The 18806-nt window shown below is 43.4% G+C and overlaps 1 protein-coding gene across 1 annotated transcript in view; it reads left to right on the top strand.

The window, feature by feature from the left end:
• rasgef1ba (RasGEF domain family, member 1Ba) overlaps positions 1-8440 on the top strand; it is a 57060-nt gene extending 48620 nt beyond the window's left edge. The window contains exons 11-14 of the mRNA XM_084180518.1: positions 2008-2103; positions 3245-3368; positions 4199-4271; positions 7592-8440. Coding sequence (XP_084036644.1) covers positions 2008-2103; positions 3245-3368; positions 4199-4271; positions 7592-7616 — 318 coding nt within the window. The 3' untranslated portion in view covers positions 7617-8440. The remainder of the gene's footprint in view (positions 1-2007; positions 2104-3244; positions 3369-4198; positions 4272-7591) is intronic.
• Positions 8441-18806: the final 10366 nt, after the last annotated feature.

Here is an 18806-nt window from a genome sequence, read left to right as displayed (position 1 = left end):
AGCTGGGTCTGGTATGGACGTCAGAGAGCTGGGTCTGGTATGGACGTCAGAGAGCTGGGTCTGGTATGGACTTCAGAGAGCTGGGTCTGGTATGGACGTCAGAGAGAGAACATGAGGGCCTCTTTTCCTCCTCCCATCAAAATATGTTCAGTTCCTTTTCAGGAAAGGAAAAGGGAACATGGCTGCCATAATGCTCTCTCTCTCTCTCTCTGCTTGCGTCTGTCTCCCTCTAACCCACCCTGACCTGACCGCGTGTGAACCGGCCAGCCTGTTCCAATCCCGCTTGCTTTAGTCCACCGGGTTAGCCTAGTGTTACTGGGTTAGCCTAGCTAGCGGGTTAACCTAGCGGGTTAGCCTAGTGGGTTAGCCTTGGCTAACGATTTAGCCTAGCGGGTTAGCCTAGTGGGTTAGCCTTGGCTAACGATTTAGCCTAGCGGGTTAGCTTTGGCAAGCGGGTTAGACTAGTGGGTTAGCCTAGCTTTAGCAGGTTAGCCTAGCACCTAGCAAGCTCTGGAAGGAAGGTTAAACAATTTGTGTTTATTGATGTACTGGGTGTACTGCCAATCTATTGGGTTAGCTGAGGGATCTGTACTGTTCACCCCAGTGGGTAAAGGGCACCAGGCAGTGGAGGCTGGTGGGAGGAGCTATAGGAGGATGAGCTCATTGTAATGGCTGGAATGGATTAAATGGAACAGTATCAAACACAACAACCATATGGAAACCCCGTTGGACTCCGTTCCATTTAATCCATTCCAGCCATTACAACGAGCCCATCCTCCTATAGCTCCTCCCACCAGCCTCCACTGGCACCAGGGTAATGTTTAGTAGGGATCACCGTAGCAAAACCTCTTGAATTGTGAAATGAAAATGAGTGTTTCTTTTAATGGTTTAAGTTTATTAAGGCCCTGCCTGTTCCAGTCCGTTTTCCTCCAGTTGGTGCCTAATGAACATGACCCTAATATCCACCTTGTTGTTTCTCTGTTGCCTGGGATTGGGCCAACCCAAACCGCTCTGTAACCTAATGCCTGGGATAGGGCCAACCCAAACCTCTCTGTAACCTAATGCCTGGGATAGGGCCAACCCAAACCTCTCTGTAACCTAATGCCTGGGATAGGGCCAACCCAAACCTCTCTGTAACCTAATGCCTGGGATAGGGCCAACCCAAACCTCACACTGTAACCTAATGCCTGGGATAGGGCCAACCCAAACCTCTCTGTAACCTAATGCCTGGGATAGGGCCAACCCAAACCTCTCTGTAACCTAATGCCTGGGATAGGGCCAACCCAAACCTCTCTGTAACCTAATGCCTGGGATTGGGCCAACCCAAACCTCTCTGTAACCTAATGCCTGGGATAGGGCCAACCCAAACCTCTCTGTAACCTAATGCCTGGGATAGGGCCAACCCAAACCTCTCTGTAACCTAATGCCTGGGATAGGGCCAACCCAAACCTCACTCTGTAACCTAATGCCTGGGATAGGGCCAACCCAAACCTCTCTGTAACCTAATGCCTGGGATAGGGCCAACCCAAACCTCTCTGTAACCTAATGCCTGGGATAGGGCCAACCCAAACCTCTCTGTAACCTAATGCCTGGGATAGGGCCAACCCAAACCTCTCTGTAACCTAATGCCTGGGATAGGGCCAACCAAAACCTCTCTGTAACCTAATGCCTGGGATAGGGCCAACCCAAACCTCTCTGTAACCTAATGCCTGGGATAGTGCCAACCCTAATATCACTCTGTAACCTAACTCTTTGTGGTGACGTGGCTTATTGAAGGGATGGTTATCTGAAAACCATCCTCTCAGTACCTCCTGACTTCTCTCTCTGGGTGAAGTAGGGAATTTGTTGACAGGCGTATTTGTGGTGATTAACATGGAAACCTCACTACATTGTTTCCCACTGGAAAACCCCTCGTACTGTAACCTGACCACTGTAACCTAATCCCCTGTAACCTGACTGCTGTTTTAAATTCTCCTCTCTCTCTCTCTCTCTCTCTCTCTCGCTCAGATTGTCATCCCTTTCTTCAGCCTACTGATCAAAGACATCTATTTCCTGAACGAGGGATGTTCCAACAGGATGCAGAACGGACATATAAACTTTGAGGTGTGTTTGGGAAGCAGTTTGTTGTTTGTAAGGAACTCCCCCAGGGGTCCTCAATATGGTGCCCGGAGGCCAAACTTGGTTTGGCCCACCAGAGGCTTCCAGAATTATCTTATGTTTTTATGAACAATATTTTTCGGGGAGGGTTTGGCCCATCATGGCTCACTACTGAGGATACGTTTTGACATGAGTTTGGGCACTTCTGTAACTAGATTAAGTAAGGCTTTAATGTAACCCAGGTCGACCAGTTCCAGAAATGTCCCATTGCTAAAGGAGACAGTTTGCACAGCAACAATATATATACAGGCTTCCCCTGACAGAGAATGAGGAAGTAAGACTTACCAGCTGCACTACAGTGCAATTAACACTTTTATATTTGGAGACCCTATTCACAGTCTGTAAAGCACTTTTATCATTGGAGACCCTATTCACAGTCTGTAAAGCACTTTTATCATTGGAGACCCTATTCACGGTCTGTAAAGCACTTTTATCATTGGAGACCCTATTCACGGTCTGTAAAGCACTTTTATCATTGGAGACCCTATTCACGGTCTGTAAAGCACTTTTATCATTGGAGACCCTATTCACAGTCTGTAAAGCACTTTTATCATTGGAGACCCTATTCACAGTCTGTAAAGCACTTTTATCATTGGAGACCCTATTCACAGTCTGTAAAGCACTTTTATCATTGGAGACCCTATTCACAGTCTGTAAAGCACTTTTATCATTGGAGACCCTATTCACGGTCTGTAAAGCACTTTTATATTTGGAGACCCTATTCACGGTCTGTAAAGCAGTCATCAGCGTAGACAGTCATCAGCGTAGACGGTCATCAGCGTAGACGGTCATCAGCGTAGACGGTCGTCAGCGTAGACGGTCATCAGCGTAGACGGTCGTCAGCGTAGACGGTCGTCAGCGTAGACGGTCATCAGCGTAGACGGTCATCAGCGTAGACGGTCATCAGCGTAGACGGTCATCAGCGTAGACAGTCGTCAGATAAGTGAATGTTACCATCAGGTTGTGGTTAGGTTTACATAATTTCTACACTGACCACCTTTATGGTGGTGAATACGAGGCAGTGCATTCAGCTAACATTAACACTGTTGTGTTAACATTGTTTTCATGTTTTATCGTTGTTTTTCAGAAATTCTGGGAGATGGCGAAGCAGGTTAGCGAGTTCATGGTTTGGAAGAAAGTGGAGTGTCCGTTTGAGAAGGACCGCAAGATTCTCCAGTATCTACTCACCGCACCTGTCTTCAGCGAGGACAGTATGTACACCCCTCAAAAACGTCCCCCCTTAATGTACACCCCTCAAAAACGTCCCCCCTTAATGTACACCCCTCAAAAACGTCGCCCCCTTAATGTACACCCCTCAAACGTCCCCCCTTAATATACACCCCTCAAAAACGTTCCCCCTTAATGTACACCCCTCAAAAACGTTCCCCCTTAATGAACACCCCTCAAAAACGTCCCCCCTTAATGTACACCCCTCAAAAATGTCCCCCCTTAATGTACACCCCTCAAAAATGTTCCCCCTTAATGTACACCCCTCAAAAACGTCCCCCCTTAATGTACACCCCTCAAAAATGTTCCCCCTTAATGTACACCCCTCAAAAACGTTCCCCCTTAATGTACACCCCTCAAAAACGTCCCCCCTTAATGTACACCCCTCAAAAACGTCCCCCCTTAATGTACACCCCTCAAAAACGTCCCCCCTTAATGTACACCCCTCAAAAACGTCCCCCCCTTAATGTACACCCCTCAAAAACGTCCCCCCCTTAATGTACACCCCTCAAAAACATCCCCCCTTAATGTACACCCCTCAAAAACGTCCCCCCTTAATGTACACCCCTCAAAAACGTCCACCCTTAATGCCACAATGCCGCTCTCATGTTGTAAAGGGTCAATGTGCCGAAGTGATTGTCATTGAAACCAAAAAAAGTCCGCTATACTTTAACGTTCAGTGTTTCTCCTCCAGAAAACCTGCAACACTACAGAGAAAGCAGGTGTTTTATGGTACTGTATGATACTGTGGATATGATATGATGATGATGATGATGATGATGATGACGGTTCTCTCTCTTCTCTCTCCTCTCAGCTCTGTGTCTGGCCTCCTATGACAGTGAAGGCCCTGAGAATAACATGGAGAAGGACAGATGGAAATCTTTGAGGTGTGTACCACGGGATGGTGTGTGTACCTGAGGGTCAGCTCCAATGCGACAGAACCTGTCCCATTACTCCAGACTGCCGTAGTTTCTCTCTCTCCCCACTGAGACAGAACCTGTCCCATTACTCCAGACTAGCGTAGTTTCTCTCTCTCCTCACTGAGACAGAACCTGTCCCATTACTCCAGACTAGCGTAGTTTCTCTCTCTCCTCACTGAGACAGAACCTGTCCCATTACTCCAGACTGGCGTAGTTTCTCTCTCTCCTCACTGAGACAGAACCTGTCCCATTACTCCAGACTGGCGTAGTTTCTCTCTCTCTCCACTGAGACAGAACCTGTCCCATTACTCCAGACTAGCATAGTTTCTCTCTCTCTCTCCACTGAGACAGAACCTGTCCCATTACTCCAGACTGGCGTAGTTTCTCTCTCTCCCCACTGAGACAGAACCTGTCCCATTACTCGAGACTGGCGTAGTTTCTCTCTCTCTCCCCACTGAGACAGAACCTGTCCCATTACTCCAGACTGCCGTAGTTTCTCTCTCTCCCCACTGAGACAGAACCTGTCCCATTACTCCAGACTGCCGTAGTTTCTCTCTCTCTCCCCACTGAGACAGAACCTGTCCCATTACTCCAGACTGCCGTAGTTTCTCTCTCTCTCCCCACTGAGACAGAACCTGTCCCATTACTCCAGACTGCCGTAGTTTCTCTCTCTCCCCACTGAGACAGAACCTGTCCCATTACTCGAGACTGGCGTAGTTTCTCTCTCTCCCCACTGATACAGAACCTGTCCCATTACTCCAGACTGCCGTAGTTTCTCTCTCTCCCCACTGAGACAGAACCTGTCCCATTACTCCAGACTGCCGTAGTTTCTCTCTCTCTCCCCACTGAGACAGAACCTGTCCCATTACTCCAGACTGCCGTAGTTTCTCTCTCTCTCCCCACTGAGACAGAACCTGTCCCATTACTCCAGATTGGCGTAGTTTCTCTCTCTCCCAACTGAGACTCCAGACTGCCCGTGTCAGCACAATGTGGCTCTAGCCTTGCCGACGTGCCTTGAGTCCGGCTATGACCCTCTAGCCTAGAAATGTGCTTTATCAATGTGTCAGGAAAGGGCTGGTGGGTGGTATTAACCCTTATCTAAACAGCTATGTAGAACCGAGTAGAGAGGCTTGGTATGGCTGTGTTGTATTGATTTCTACTATTGTAGCAGGAATGCAGGAATACATCAACTGTTATACAACGGGTGGGTCTAATCCTGGATGCTGATTGGTTAAAACTGCATTCCGGCCAGTGTCTATGCCACAATTTACCACCGGCTAAATCTATGACGTTGAAACGCCTATTTACTCTGTTCCATCTCACTACGCAATCCACTGTCTCATCAGCCCAGCCAGGCAATTTATAAACTTGATCTCCACTATAAAAAACATCTAGACATTATCGCCACATTTCTTTTAGACTAGCGTTTGGTTTTCAACAGCGGAGATTTGTATTAACCTTACTGTCTGTCTCCAACATTTGCAACATTGTTTCAATATTGAAATTCGATCTCCACCTGTCCTATGGTAATGGGCATGTCGGGACGAGACAGACAGGTAGACAGCTTTTCTCAGCCAGTCAATCACGAATCAGCGTCCTTTTTATGGATATATACAAAGAAATGTCAATAGAAAAACACGAAATGCAGTTAGTTTGCTGTCATTCCGGCTTCAGTTTGAAGTGATTGTGTTAGCTGGGTAGTTGGTTATCTCCTCTGAACAGTGACCTGGCGAGAGAGCAAATGCTCAATGCCAGGCGAAATCGCACATCATTAGCTCATTGTTATGGATGTATATCCCCCCCCCAAAAAAATAACTAGAAAACAGCTTAAATAAATGGAAAGTCAGCTACTTTGCTGTTATTCTGGCTGCACTGTTTGATGTGACTGTGTTATCCAAAGTTGGCTGGTTAGCAAGCAAGGGATAAGAACGTTGGCAGCCATGGCAACAGTACAGTTAGAATGAACGACTGGGTCGCGTTCATAGATACAGAACAAAAAGACTTAACGACTGGGTGGGGGGGGGGGGGGGGTATACAAAAGATAGCTCTATTTGGTAAAAGACCAAGTCCATATTATGGCAAGAACATCTCAAATAAGCAAAGACAAACGACATTCCATCATTACTTTAAGACATGAAGGTCAGTCAATACGGAAAATGTCAAGAACTTTGAAAGTTTCTTCAAGTGCAGTCGCAAAAAACATAAAGCGCTATGATGACAGATCTCAACATCAACTGTTCAGAGGGGACTGTGTGAATCAGGCCTTCATGGTCGAATTGCTGCAAAGAAACCACTACTAAAGGACACCAATAAGAAGAGACCTGCTTGGGCCAAGAAACACGAGCAATGGACATTAGACCAGTGGAAATTTGTCCTTTGGTCTGGAGTCCAAATTGGAGATTTTTGGTTATTTGTGAGACACGGTGTGGGTGAACGGATGATCTCCGCATGTGTGGTTCCCACCATAAAGCATGGAGGAGGAGATGTTATGATGTGGGGGAGCTTTGCTGGTGACACTGTCTGTGATTTATTTAGAATTCAAGGCACACTTAACCAGCATGGCTACCACAGCATTATATAGCGATACGCCATCCCATCTGGTTTGGGTTTAGTGGGACTATCATTTGTTTTTCAACAGGACAATGACCCAACTCACCTCCAGGCTGTGTAAGGGCTATTTTAGCAAGAAGGAGAGTGATGGAGTGCTGCATCAGATGACCTGGCCTCCACAATCCCCCGACCTCAACCCAATTGAGATGGTTTGGGATGAGTCGGACGGCAGAGTGAAGGAAAAGCAGCCAACAAGTGTTCAGTATATGTAGGAACTCCTTCAAGACTGTTGGAAAAGCATTCCAGGTGAAGCTGGTTGAGAGAATGCCAAGAGTGTGCAAAGCTGTCATCAAGGCAAAGGGTGGCTATTTGAAGATTCTCAAATATAAAATATACTTTGATTTGTTTAACCCTTTTTTTTGGTTACTACATGATTCCATATGTGTTATTTCATAGTTTTTATGGCTTCACTATTATTCTACAATGTAAAAAATTGTCAAAATAAAGAGAAACCCTTGAATGAGTAGGTGTCCAAACTTTTGACTGGTAGTGTATGTCAATCATTGTTTGAATATGTCGGTAACCCGTTGTATAAAAGTGATAATGCCCTCGACTTTGTCTCTGGCCTAACACCCATGCCAATATATCTATCCTCCAAACACCAGCTTCATTATCACTGAATTGTAGATGTCTGTTAGGTGTCTTGCTAATAGATGTTCTCCTCTCTCGCTCCGCAGATCCACTCTGCTAAGTAGAGTCTAGAGTTTCTGAAGAAGGAGGAGCCAAGTCAACCCCGTCTTGACAACCAAGCCAATGCCCTGTGGGGACATCCAAATAACAGAATCCCTGTTTGGATGGGAGACAACAATCTTGATCTGTTCTGTTCCCCAGTCATGGATTTCTAACTAAGAAGCCATTTGTTCGCTCTTCTTCATGTTGTATGTTTCCAGGAAAGCTTTTTTCATCTCTTTGTATGAATTTGTATTCTTTTTTTTGAAAAAAAAAAAAAAACTTTACGACCATCATGAGGAGGAGAGGAAAATCCAGGGAAATGCTTTTTTTTGTTTTCCTTTGGCCACGTCTGCCGAAAAATGTAAACACTGTGTATTTACACCGGGGTGACACTGTTGATGAAAATCTCCTGACATTTTCAAGATGTATTTTGACTTTCTACGGAAGCTAGGAGTTAGGATTTGGCTGCTGGATGGCCAACTGATTCAGTCCTAACGCGTACAGCGAACAGGCTGCTCTCTCTCTCTCTCTCTCTCTTTAAAAAGCCAGCATTGTGTTCACTGGGAATCAGTATACTGTATAATGGTGTCAAACCTAACAGCACGGTTGGCATAGAAAATATGAAGCTAACTTTTTTATTTGTATTTTTTTTGTTTGTGTGTAATTTGCTTTTCTACATGTACCGTTATTCCTGATTCTCTTGATCCAGTCAAGTGTGGTCGGCCAATCCTTCAGAACTTTACTGCTCTATATGTAAAAAATGCACCGGGTGCATTGGATTGAAAACATGATGTCATTTTTGTATAAAAGCTTTGTGAGACTCTACAACAAGAAGCAACATCTTCCTTCTCCTCTCATCCTTTTATCAATGGGACACTCAGCCATGGGCAGAAACAGAGGGGTGGGTGGGGATGTTAAGATAGCTTGTGAATCCCAAATGGCACCCTCTTCACTATATTAGTACACTACATTGGTCCTGAGCCCTATGAGCCTAAAGTAGTGTACTATGTAGAGCAGGGTTTCCCAAACTCGGTCCTCGGGGACCCCAAGGGGTGTTATTGCGGGTGTAGCGAAATGCTTGTGCTTCTAGCTCCGACAGTGCAGTAATATCTAACAAGTAATATCTAACAATTTCACAACATATACCCAATACACACAAATCTAGTAAGGAATGGAATTTAAGAATATATACATATATGGACAAGCAATGACAGAGCGGCATGGACTAAGATACAGTAGAATATTATAGAATAGAATACAGTATATACATATGAGATGAGTAGTGCAAGATATGTAAACATTATTAAAAGTGACTAGTGTTCCATTTCTTAAATTGGCCAGTGATTTCAATAGGCAGCAGCAGCCTCTAATGTGTTAGTGATGGCTATTTAACAGTCTGATGGCCTTGAGATAGAAGCTGTTTTTCATTCTCTCTGTCCCAGCTTTGATGCACCTGTACTGATGCCTTCTGGATGATAGCGGGGTGAACAGGCAGTGGCTCGGGTGGTTGATGTCCTTGATGATCATTTTGGCCATCCTGTGACATCGGGTGCTGTAGGTGTCTTGGAGGGCGGGTAGTTTGCTCCCGGTAATGCGTTCGGCAGACCGCACCACCCTCTGGAGAGCCCTGCGGTTGCGGGCGGTGCAGTTGCCGTACCAGGCGGTGATACAGCCCGACAGGATGCTCTCAATTGTGCATCTGTAAAAGTTTGAGGGTTTTAGGTGCCAAGAAAAATGTATTCAGCCTCCTGAGGTTGAAGAGTCTCTGTTGCGCCTTGTTCACCACACTGTCTGTGTGGTTGGACCATTTCAGTTTGTCAGTGATGTGTACGCCAAGGAACTTGAAGCTTTCCACCTTCTCCACTGCTGTCCCGTCGATGTGGATAGGGGGGTGCACCCTCTGCTGTTTCCTGAAGTCCACGATCATCTCCTTTGTTTTGTTGACGTTGAGTGAGAGGTTATTTTCCTGGCACCACACTCCCAGAGCCCTCACCTCCTCCCTGTAGGCGGTCTCGACATTGTTGGTAATCAAGCCTACTACTGTTGTGTCGTCTGCAAACTTGATGATTGAGTTGGAGGCGTGCTTGGCCACGCAGTCATGGGTGAACAGGGAGTACAGGAGGGGGCTGAGCACGCACCCTTGTGGGGCCCCAGTGTTGAGGATCAGCGAAGTGGAGATGTTGTTTCCTACCTTCACCACCTGGGGGCGGCCTTTCAGGAAGTCCAGGACCCAGTTGCACAGGGCGGGGTTCAGACCCAGGGCCTCAAGCTTAATGATGAGCTTGGACCAGCCACTTTGATGGAATAAATATAGCCTTGTGCAGTGCTGAATGCTTCAAGCACTCAAGATTAGCCATCCTGTGTGAGTGGTGTACCTGCCCACTATGCCCCTCTGTAGTATAGAAATGCAATGTGGTTATATCGCCCCCTTGTGGTTGAGTTAAGTAAGTGCTGTGGCAGAGTTGAGTGAATGAATGAGTTGAGTATGTAATAGTAGATATCGTGTGAGAGCTGAGGATTTGGAAAGTTTTTTTCCTCAGTTAATGCAGTATCAAACTTTCCTCCTAATTAGGTTGTATTTTTTCATGTTATAATAATTATTTTCAACGTATTTGTTTTATTTATGATCCTAGTTATTTCATAGTATGTATATTTATGATTATTTTATTGGTATTTGTTCTTATATAATGTTGTACTAGGTACATAATAGCCGGCCGCGACCGGGAGACCCATGAGGCGACGCTCAATTGGCCCAGCGTCGTCCGGGTAAGGGGAGGATGTCCTTGTCCCATCGCGCTCTGGCGACTCCTTGTAGCGGGCCGGGCACATGCACGCTGACACGGTCGCCAGTTGTACGGTGTTTCCTCCGACACGTTGGTGCGGCTGGCTTCCGGGTTAAGCGAGCAGTGTGTCAAGAAGCAGTGCGGTCGTGTTTCGGAGGATGCATGGCTCTCCTGAGTCCATACTGGAGTTGCAGCGATGGGACAAGACTGTAACTACCAATTGTATATCACGAAAAAATGGGGTAAAAAGTTTGTATGAGAACCCTTAATTTTCTGGCTTCTAGCACACACTGTGAAGTTAAACATATTGGTCGCGTTCCAGGCCCACTACATTTCAGGCTTGGCATAGCTGGTATCAATCCAGGCGTTGTGAGATCTGGCAGGCATCTGCAATGTAGTCGTCCTGGAATGCGGCCATTGACTGACGTGTAGCTTGCCTTGTCTTTGCGTTTCTCTGCTCTACATGATATTGTGGTTTACTGTGTAAATACTTATGTTTTTCCTACATGTGTTTATCTGTTTGTATTTGGACTGTTAAGATGGAATAGAGGACTTGTTTATTACTGTGTTAGTTGTTAAATGAGAAAGTGATCAAAGTTAATAAAATAATGCTTATGGAGGAGTCTGTTGTTCATGATTATTAACTGTCAGAAGAACCCCAATTTCCAAGTGAATTGACATATTTCATGGCTTGACCTTGTATCAAAACCGGAGTTGACTGAGGAAGCTCATTTTGTATGGTTGTTATTCGCTGTATGTAGTAAACCTATAATCACTTTGACAGTGGACTACTGGTAAGGAATATACTGAAGCTGCCCCACCTTTCGTAATTAGGTTATTTTTCACAATTCATGAGCATGGATCTGGAAACATTGAGACTGGATAATCATATTACTCACGTTTCTGTTGAATAGGAATATACAAGATATAGCTTCATCATCATAATTGTTTAAGACATTGCATCAACTGTATCTCATGTATTCCTACCTGCCTGCTAGTACATCATATAAAAACAGAATTTAATGTAAAATTAACATCTAAAACAACTGGGTACGATACTTAAAATTAGCCGGTATAATTTGTGTAAATAAAACATGTGTTTTAACGGTCTTATTAACAAATTATTATTGCCGTTACCATTGAGACCTGCTGAAGATAAGGAACATTCTCAAAGCTGACTTTGGATAAATGAACTAATTGTGAAAAAACACAAAGAAATGCATTTGTTAAAGGGATAGCCAAAAATTCAACTGAACATTATTTTCTATTTACCTTTAATTGTAGCTGAATCACCAATACTTTTGCTTTCTTGAGTGCTTAATAAGCGCGTTTGTCTTGTCGGAAGTACCATAGAGCCGTTTGTCTTGTCGGGAGTACCATAGAGCCCCATGCATCATGGATCAGAACAACACATTTCACAGGTGGAATAAAGGGACTTTCAGAAAATGCAATGCAGTATGGGACATCACATAAAAATCTAGGGCTTCTGGTCAGTTACCTCTGATTTTCTGTAGTGTCGTCATGGCTGGATCCTTAAGTATCAGCCACCAGTCTTTGAACAACACGTTCAAATACCATGTAGTTAGTGAAACCTGGCAGCTCGCTTCAATTAACACGGGTGGAGACGTATGGAGATTGTCAGAAATAGCATGTCAACTTCAGAGCTAGCAAGTGGTTACTTAGTGGTGAGTTAGTGGTTATAGGTTAGTAAGTGTGGAGGAGGTGTTAGGGGTTAATTAGTGACTAAGGGTATTTTTACCCACTAAGGTTAAAGGGATTTTTCTACTTACCCAGTCCGATTAACTTGCGTTAGGGCAATAACTGGAATGTGCTGCATGATTTTCTTCCTTGCATATATCCTCCTGCATTTAGCTATTGTACTTTGTATCTCCATGTTGAAACTATCCACTGGGGGCACACTGGTTGAATCAACGTTGTTTCCACGTAATTCCAAGGAAATTATGTCGAACCAATGTGGAATAGACGTTGAATTAACGTCTATGCCCAGTGGGTAGTGCTGTCTACTATAAGGGATCGGGGTTTGGCTGGATCTAGACAGAGTCTGACACTTCCCCGATCTACTGAGAGGGGGAGTCATCAGACTCGATCTGTTTCACCTGAGTTCTGAGCACACCTGTCCGTAATTAGAGTAGGATATAAGGTGTGCTCAGAAGTTCAGTCGGTGCGAGGTATTGTTCCTTTGTGACTTGCTAAGCGTTTTGTTCAGAGAGAGAGAGAGAGAGAGAGAGAGAGAGAGAGAGAGAGAGAGAGAGAGAGAGAGAGAGAGAGAGAGAGAGAGAGAGAGAGAGAGAGAGAGAGAGAGAGAGAGAGAGAGAGAGAGAGAGAGAGAGAGAGAGAGAGAGAGAGAGAGAGAGAGAGAGAGAGAGAGATTGTTTTGGATTACCAGTGTACCAGACCTGTGCTTCGTTGTTTGACTCCCCGAATTGCTTAATCCTCTGCTTGTCTATCCCAGTGATTACCGTATTCTGAACCTGTGCCCTCGACTACGACTACGCCCGCTCCCTTGGTACCTCTGCCTTGCCCGGTTTTGACCACAGCTCGCCAGACCACGATTAAGCTCTTCCCTTGTCTGTACTCTAATAAAGCATCGCAATTCTGCGATTGGATCTTACCACTCTGTCCGAGTATTCATTACATCTACCTCATAGTATGCCTTGAGCAACTCAGGGTATCTGCTCCTGGTGTTTTAACCCGAGCAGTCTGGGGTTTCCTCATCTGGATTCAGTGTTTTCGAAGAAGATATCATCCTGTGTGTAGACCTGCATCTCCATTTTAAACTGCTCCTCGATCCTCTTCATCACTATGTTCCTGGATGTTTTCAATGTTTTTCTATGAGTTCAAACAAAGAGTAAGTGCTCTATTCAATCCGTATCGCGGAAGTTCAGCGCTATTGCGTGGTTAATGATTGAGCTGACATATGCAGCGTTTACCGCCAACGCCTGAACAATGCCTTTAAATTTCAATTGAACTATAGTGCTGAACTTCAGCGATACGGATTGAATCAAGCCCTAAATTGCCATGTGAACAAAAAAACAACTAACCTTGGATGCAGGGAGGCATTGTGATACTGTTACTGTTTCAGAGACAGATTCAGCTCTAAGGATTTTGTAGAGGTTTATTTTGAACACTTTAGGCTACAATCCTACATTGGACTTCCTGTAAGATGGAATTCTTCATTAAAAGCATGTTGTTGTAATTTTTTTTTTTTGGGGGGGGGGGGGGGGGGTTCAACTGTATCTCATGTATTCCTACCTGCCTGCTAGTACATCATATAAAAACACAGAATTTAATGTAAAATTAACATCTAAAACAACTGGGTACGATACTTAAAATTAGCCGGCATAATTTGTGTAAATAAAACGTGTTTTAACGGTCTTATTAACAAATTATTATTGCCGTTACCATTGAGACCTGCTGAAGATAAGGAACATTATCAAAGCTGACTTTGGATAAATGAACTAATTGTGAAAAAACACAAAGAAATGCATTTGTTAAAGGGATAGCCAAAAATTCAACTGAACATTATTTTCTATTTACCTTTAACTGTAGCTGAATCACCAATACTTTTGCTTTCTCGAGTGCTTAATAAGCGCGTTTGTCTTGTCGGAAGTACCATAGAGCCCCATGCATCATGTATTACAACAACACATTTCACAGGTGGAATAAAAGGACTTTCAGAAAATGCAATGCAGTATGGGACATCACATAAAAATCTAGGGCTTCTGGTCAGTTACCTCTGATTTTCTGTAGTGTCGTCATGGCTGGATCCTTAAGTATCAGCCACCAGTCTTTGAACAACACGTTTAAATACCATGTAGTTAGTGAAACCTGGCAGCTCGCTTCCCCTGTGCATCTGTTAAAAACGTATCGACCACTTTTTGCACTTCTTCATGGTCTAAATTGAGAAAAACAGAGAGATTTCGAGAAATTGTCATAATTCAGGCAAATATATTTTATTATAATTACTTTTTTTATGACATTACTATTAGTATAATAATATTATTATTCATTCATTCTGCTGTACACAGTGGTGTAGTGGAGGGTAAACGCCTGTAAATGTCGTTTACTGACCTATCACAGAAAACTGCTTTTAAAAATACAAGGAGCATTTCTTTATTCACCACAAACAGCGATTAATGTCTACCCACCATTTTTTTTTTTTTTACCACTACATCACTGGTTGTGCATCTTACACAGTTAACAATACTACATATCTCTGTCCATGTAGTATCAGTACAAGTTATGGATATTTGAAAATATAAATGTTATTGGTTAGATAATGTTGAGCAATAGCCTGTCTACAAGAGTGTACCTACAATTTGACTTTGACTTAGAATTTTAAGACATTTCATCCAATCTGCAAAGTCACTTCGCTTGAGGATTTTCCTCAACAATATTGGACAGGTGAGTAATCTTCTCATTGAACTCTGTGATTACCTGAAGGGAGAAACATAACACAGTAAACACACAACACAGTAAACACACAACACAACACAGTAAACACACAACACAGTAAACACACAACACAGTAAACACACAACACAATAAACACACAACACAGTAAACACACAACACAATAAACACACAACACAATAAACACACAACACAATAAACACACAACACAGTAAACACAACACCGTAAACACACAACACAGTAAACACAACACCGTAAACACACAACACAGTAAACACACAACACCGTAAACACACAACACAGTAAACACACAACACAGTAAACACACAACACAATAAACACACAACACAGTAAACACACAACACAATAAACACACAACACAGTAAACACACAACACAGTAAACACACAACACAGTAAACACACAACACAGTAAACACACAACACCGTAAACACACAACACCATAAACACACAACACAGTAAACACACAACACAATAAACACACAACACAATAAACACACAACACAGTAAACACACAACACAGTAAACACACAACACAATAAACACACAACAAAATAAACACATACCACAATAAACACAACACAAACACCATCTGTCTTTTCAAGCATGTGACTCTTCTATAGTTCACGTTTAATCCTCTTTTAAATAACAAAAGTTACAGTTATAATATTACTTTGAGTAACAGAGTAATGTAACGTGTAATGTTTTACATTTGAGCAATAATTTTAACAATGTTGTGTTATTTGTATGGAGAAAAAAAGTATTCACTCCTACTAAAACTGTGTTGATAATGGTTTTCATACACATATCTTGTCCATAATGTAGAGGCCTGTGGGACATTCAATGACGACATGAGGATGGTAAATGTGATCTGCATAACATACCAATACCTCCTCGTCTGTATACCTACAGACACAAAAGTGAGCAGTTCAGTCATCTGCACCCAATACCGCTAACCGTCAACATATTCTTATAGCCTACAGTACATATTCTTACTTCTTTGTTGATTGATATCCATTGAATTGTGTCCATTTTCTGTTTTAGAAAGATTTGCACAAATATGAAAAGATAGATGGTATCATCATAAAAAAAAGTCAAGGGTTCTGGATACTTTCCGAATGCACTGAATATAAATAGACGGACATTTATGATTTCCTTTCTCTTTGATGGTTTTTTATGGCCATTCCTTCCAGTTCTCTGCTGCCAATGACTGGAACCAACTGCAAAAATCTCTGAAGCTGGAGACTCTTATCTCCCTCACTAACTTTAAGCATCAGTTGTCAGAGCACCTTACCGACCACTGCACCTGTACACAGCCCATCTGAAATTAGCCCACCCAACTACCTCATCCCCATATTGTTATTTATTTTGCTCATTTGCACCCCAGTATCTCTATTTGCACATCTAGCATTCCAGTGTTAATACTAATTGTAATTATTTTGCACTATGGCCTATTTATTGCCTTACCTCCATAACCTGCTACGTTTGCACACACTGTATATATATTTTCTGTTGTATTTTTGACTTTATGTTTTGTTTTACCCCATATGTAACTCTGTGTTGTTGTTGTTTTTATCACACTGCTTTGCTTTATCTTGGCCAGGTTGCAGTTGTAAATGAGAACTTGTTCTCAACTGGCTTACCTGGTTAAATAAAGGTGGGAAAAAAAAGAAAAAAAGAAAGGTAGTTACAGAAGTAAAAAAAAAAAAACAGAGACAGAAGGAAAAGAGAAAGACAGCTGGTGAATAAGAGATGAGGAGGACGCCCCCTGGTCCTCCTCATGCTTAGCCCCCTGGTGGTAACGGTAGGTAACAAAACATCTGCCACGCTGATCCTCAACACGGGGGGCCCCCTGGTGGTGAGGGTAGGTAACAACACATCTGCCACGCTGATCCTCAACACGGGGGCCCCTCAGGGGTGCGTGCTTAGTCCCCTGGTGGTGAGGGTAGGTAACAACACATCTGCCACGCTGATCCTCAACACGGGGGGCCCCTCAGGGGTGCGTGCTTAGTCCCCTCCTGTACTCCCTGTTCACCCATGACTGCATGGCCAGGCACGACTCCAACACTATCATTAAGTTTACTGACGACACAACAGTGGTAGGCCTGATCACCGACAACGATGAGACAGCCTATAGGGAGGAGGTCAGAGACCTGGCAGTGTGGTGCCAGGACAATAACCTCTCCCTCAACGTGATCAAGACAAAGGAGATGATCGTGGACTACAGGAAAAGGAGGGCCGAGCACGGCCCCATTCTCATCGACAGGGCTCTAGTGGAGCAGGTTGAGACTTTCAAGTTCCTTGGTGTCCACATCACCAACGAACTATCATGGTCCAAACACACCAAGACAGACGTGAAGAGGGCACGACAAAGCCTATTCCCCCTCAGGAGACTGAAAAGATTTGGCATGGGTCCTCAGATCCTCAAAAATGTCTACAGCTGCACCATCGAGAGCATCCTGACTGGTTGCATCACCGCCAAATCAAATAAAGTTTGATTTTGATTTGGTTTGCTTGGCCTCCGACCGCAAGGCACTACAGAGGGTAGTGCGTACGGCCCAGTACATCACTGGTGCCAAGCTTCCTGCCATCCAGGACCTCTATACCAGGCGGTGTCAGAGGAAGACCCTAAAAATTGCCTAAGACTCCAGCCACCCTAGTCATAGACTGTTCTTTCTGCGACCGCACGGCAAACGGTACCGGAGTGCCAAGTCTAGGTCCAAAAGGCTTCTGAACAGCTTCTACCCCCAAAGCCATAAGACTCCTGAACAGCTAATCAAATGGCTACCCGGGCTATTCTTACGCTGCTGCTACTCTCTGTTTATTATCTATTATCTATGCGTAGTCACTTTACCCCTATCTACATGTAGATATTACCTCAATTACCTCGACTAACCGGTGCCCCCCGCACATTGACTCGGTACCGTTACCCCCCTGTATTTAGCCTCCTTATTGATATTTTATTGTTGCTCTTTTATTTTTTACTTGAGTTTATTCAGTTTTTATTTATTTTTTATTTTTTCTTAACTCTTATATTCCACTGTAAAGTCTACACCTGTTGTATTCGGAGCATGTGACAAATACAATTGTATTTTATTTTATTAGATTTTAGGAATAAAAGCGACAATATAAAGACAAATGTGAAGGAAGGGAGGAGAGTCGGGTTGGGCCGGTAAGCAGTAATGCCATATATCAACTGTGGTTTATTACTTGAGTCGTTCACACTGTACGTTTTTATAAACTCACAGTAAGGTATAAAGTTTTTATGGATTTACTATGCTATCTGCCGTTGGAGGAATGCTGACTTGCGTCTTTCAAAAGTCACTATTACTTCACATTCTTTCAGTGTCACTCTGCTCATATAATCACATGTCAGAATTATTTTAATTTAGTTTAGGAAAGTTCAATCTGGAAGGCTGGTCTGTCTGATTATCTTTCTCCAATAAGAATAAGATGATTCCCTTTGTTTCCTGTTCTAGAGGCATACTGGGAATGAATACAAACGTATCATCATCATACTGGGAATGAATACAAACGTATCATCATCATACTGGGAATGAATACAAACGTATCAGCATCATACTGGGAATGAATACAAACGTATCAGCATCATACTGGGAATGAATACAAACATATCATCATCATACTGGGAATGAATACAAACATATCATCATCATACTGGGAATGAATACAAACATATCATCATCATACTGGGAATGAATACAAACATATCATCATCATACTGGGAATGAATACAAACATATCATCATCATACTGGGAATGAATACAAACGTATCAACACAGCATCGCGTCTTGTTTCTCCTCCTCTTTCCAATGTGTGAACGTCATTCACCTATTTATTTACCTATTCACACTATGATGATGACACAATCATAAACATTCCTCATGCTGGCTGGTTAAACTATTGCAATTATCACCTTCCTCTCTTTCAACCGATGGGCGTAAATCTTGGGATGTATTT

The sequence above is a fragment of the Coregonus lavaretus genome (genome assembly GCF_964263955.1).
Source record: "Coregonus lavaretus genome assembly, chromosome: 17".
Taxonomy (NCBI): Eukaryota; Metazoa; Chordata; class Actinopteri; order Salmoniformes; family Salmonidae; genus Coregonus; species Coregonus lavaretus.
This window is presented reverse-complemented; position numbering and strand designations above follow the sequence as displayed.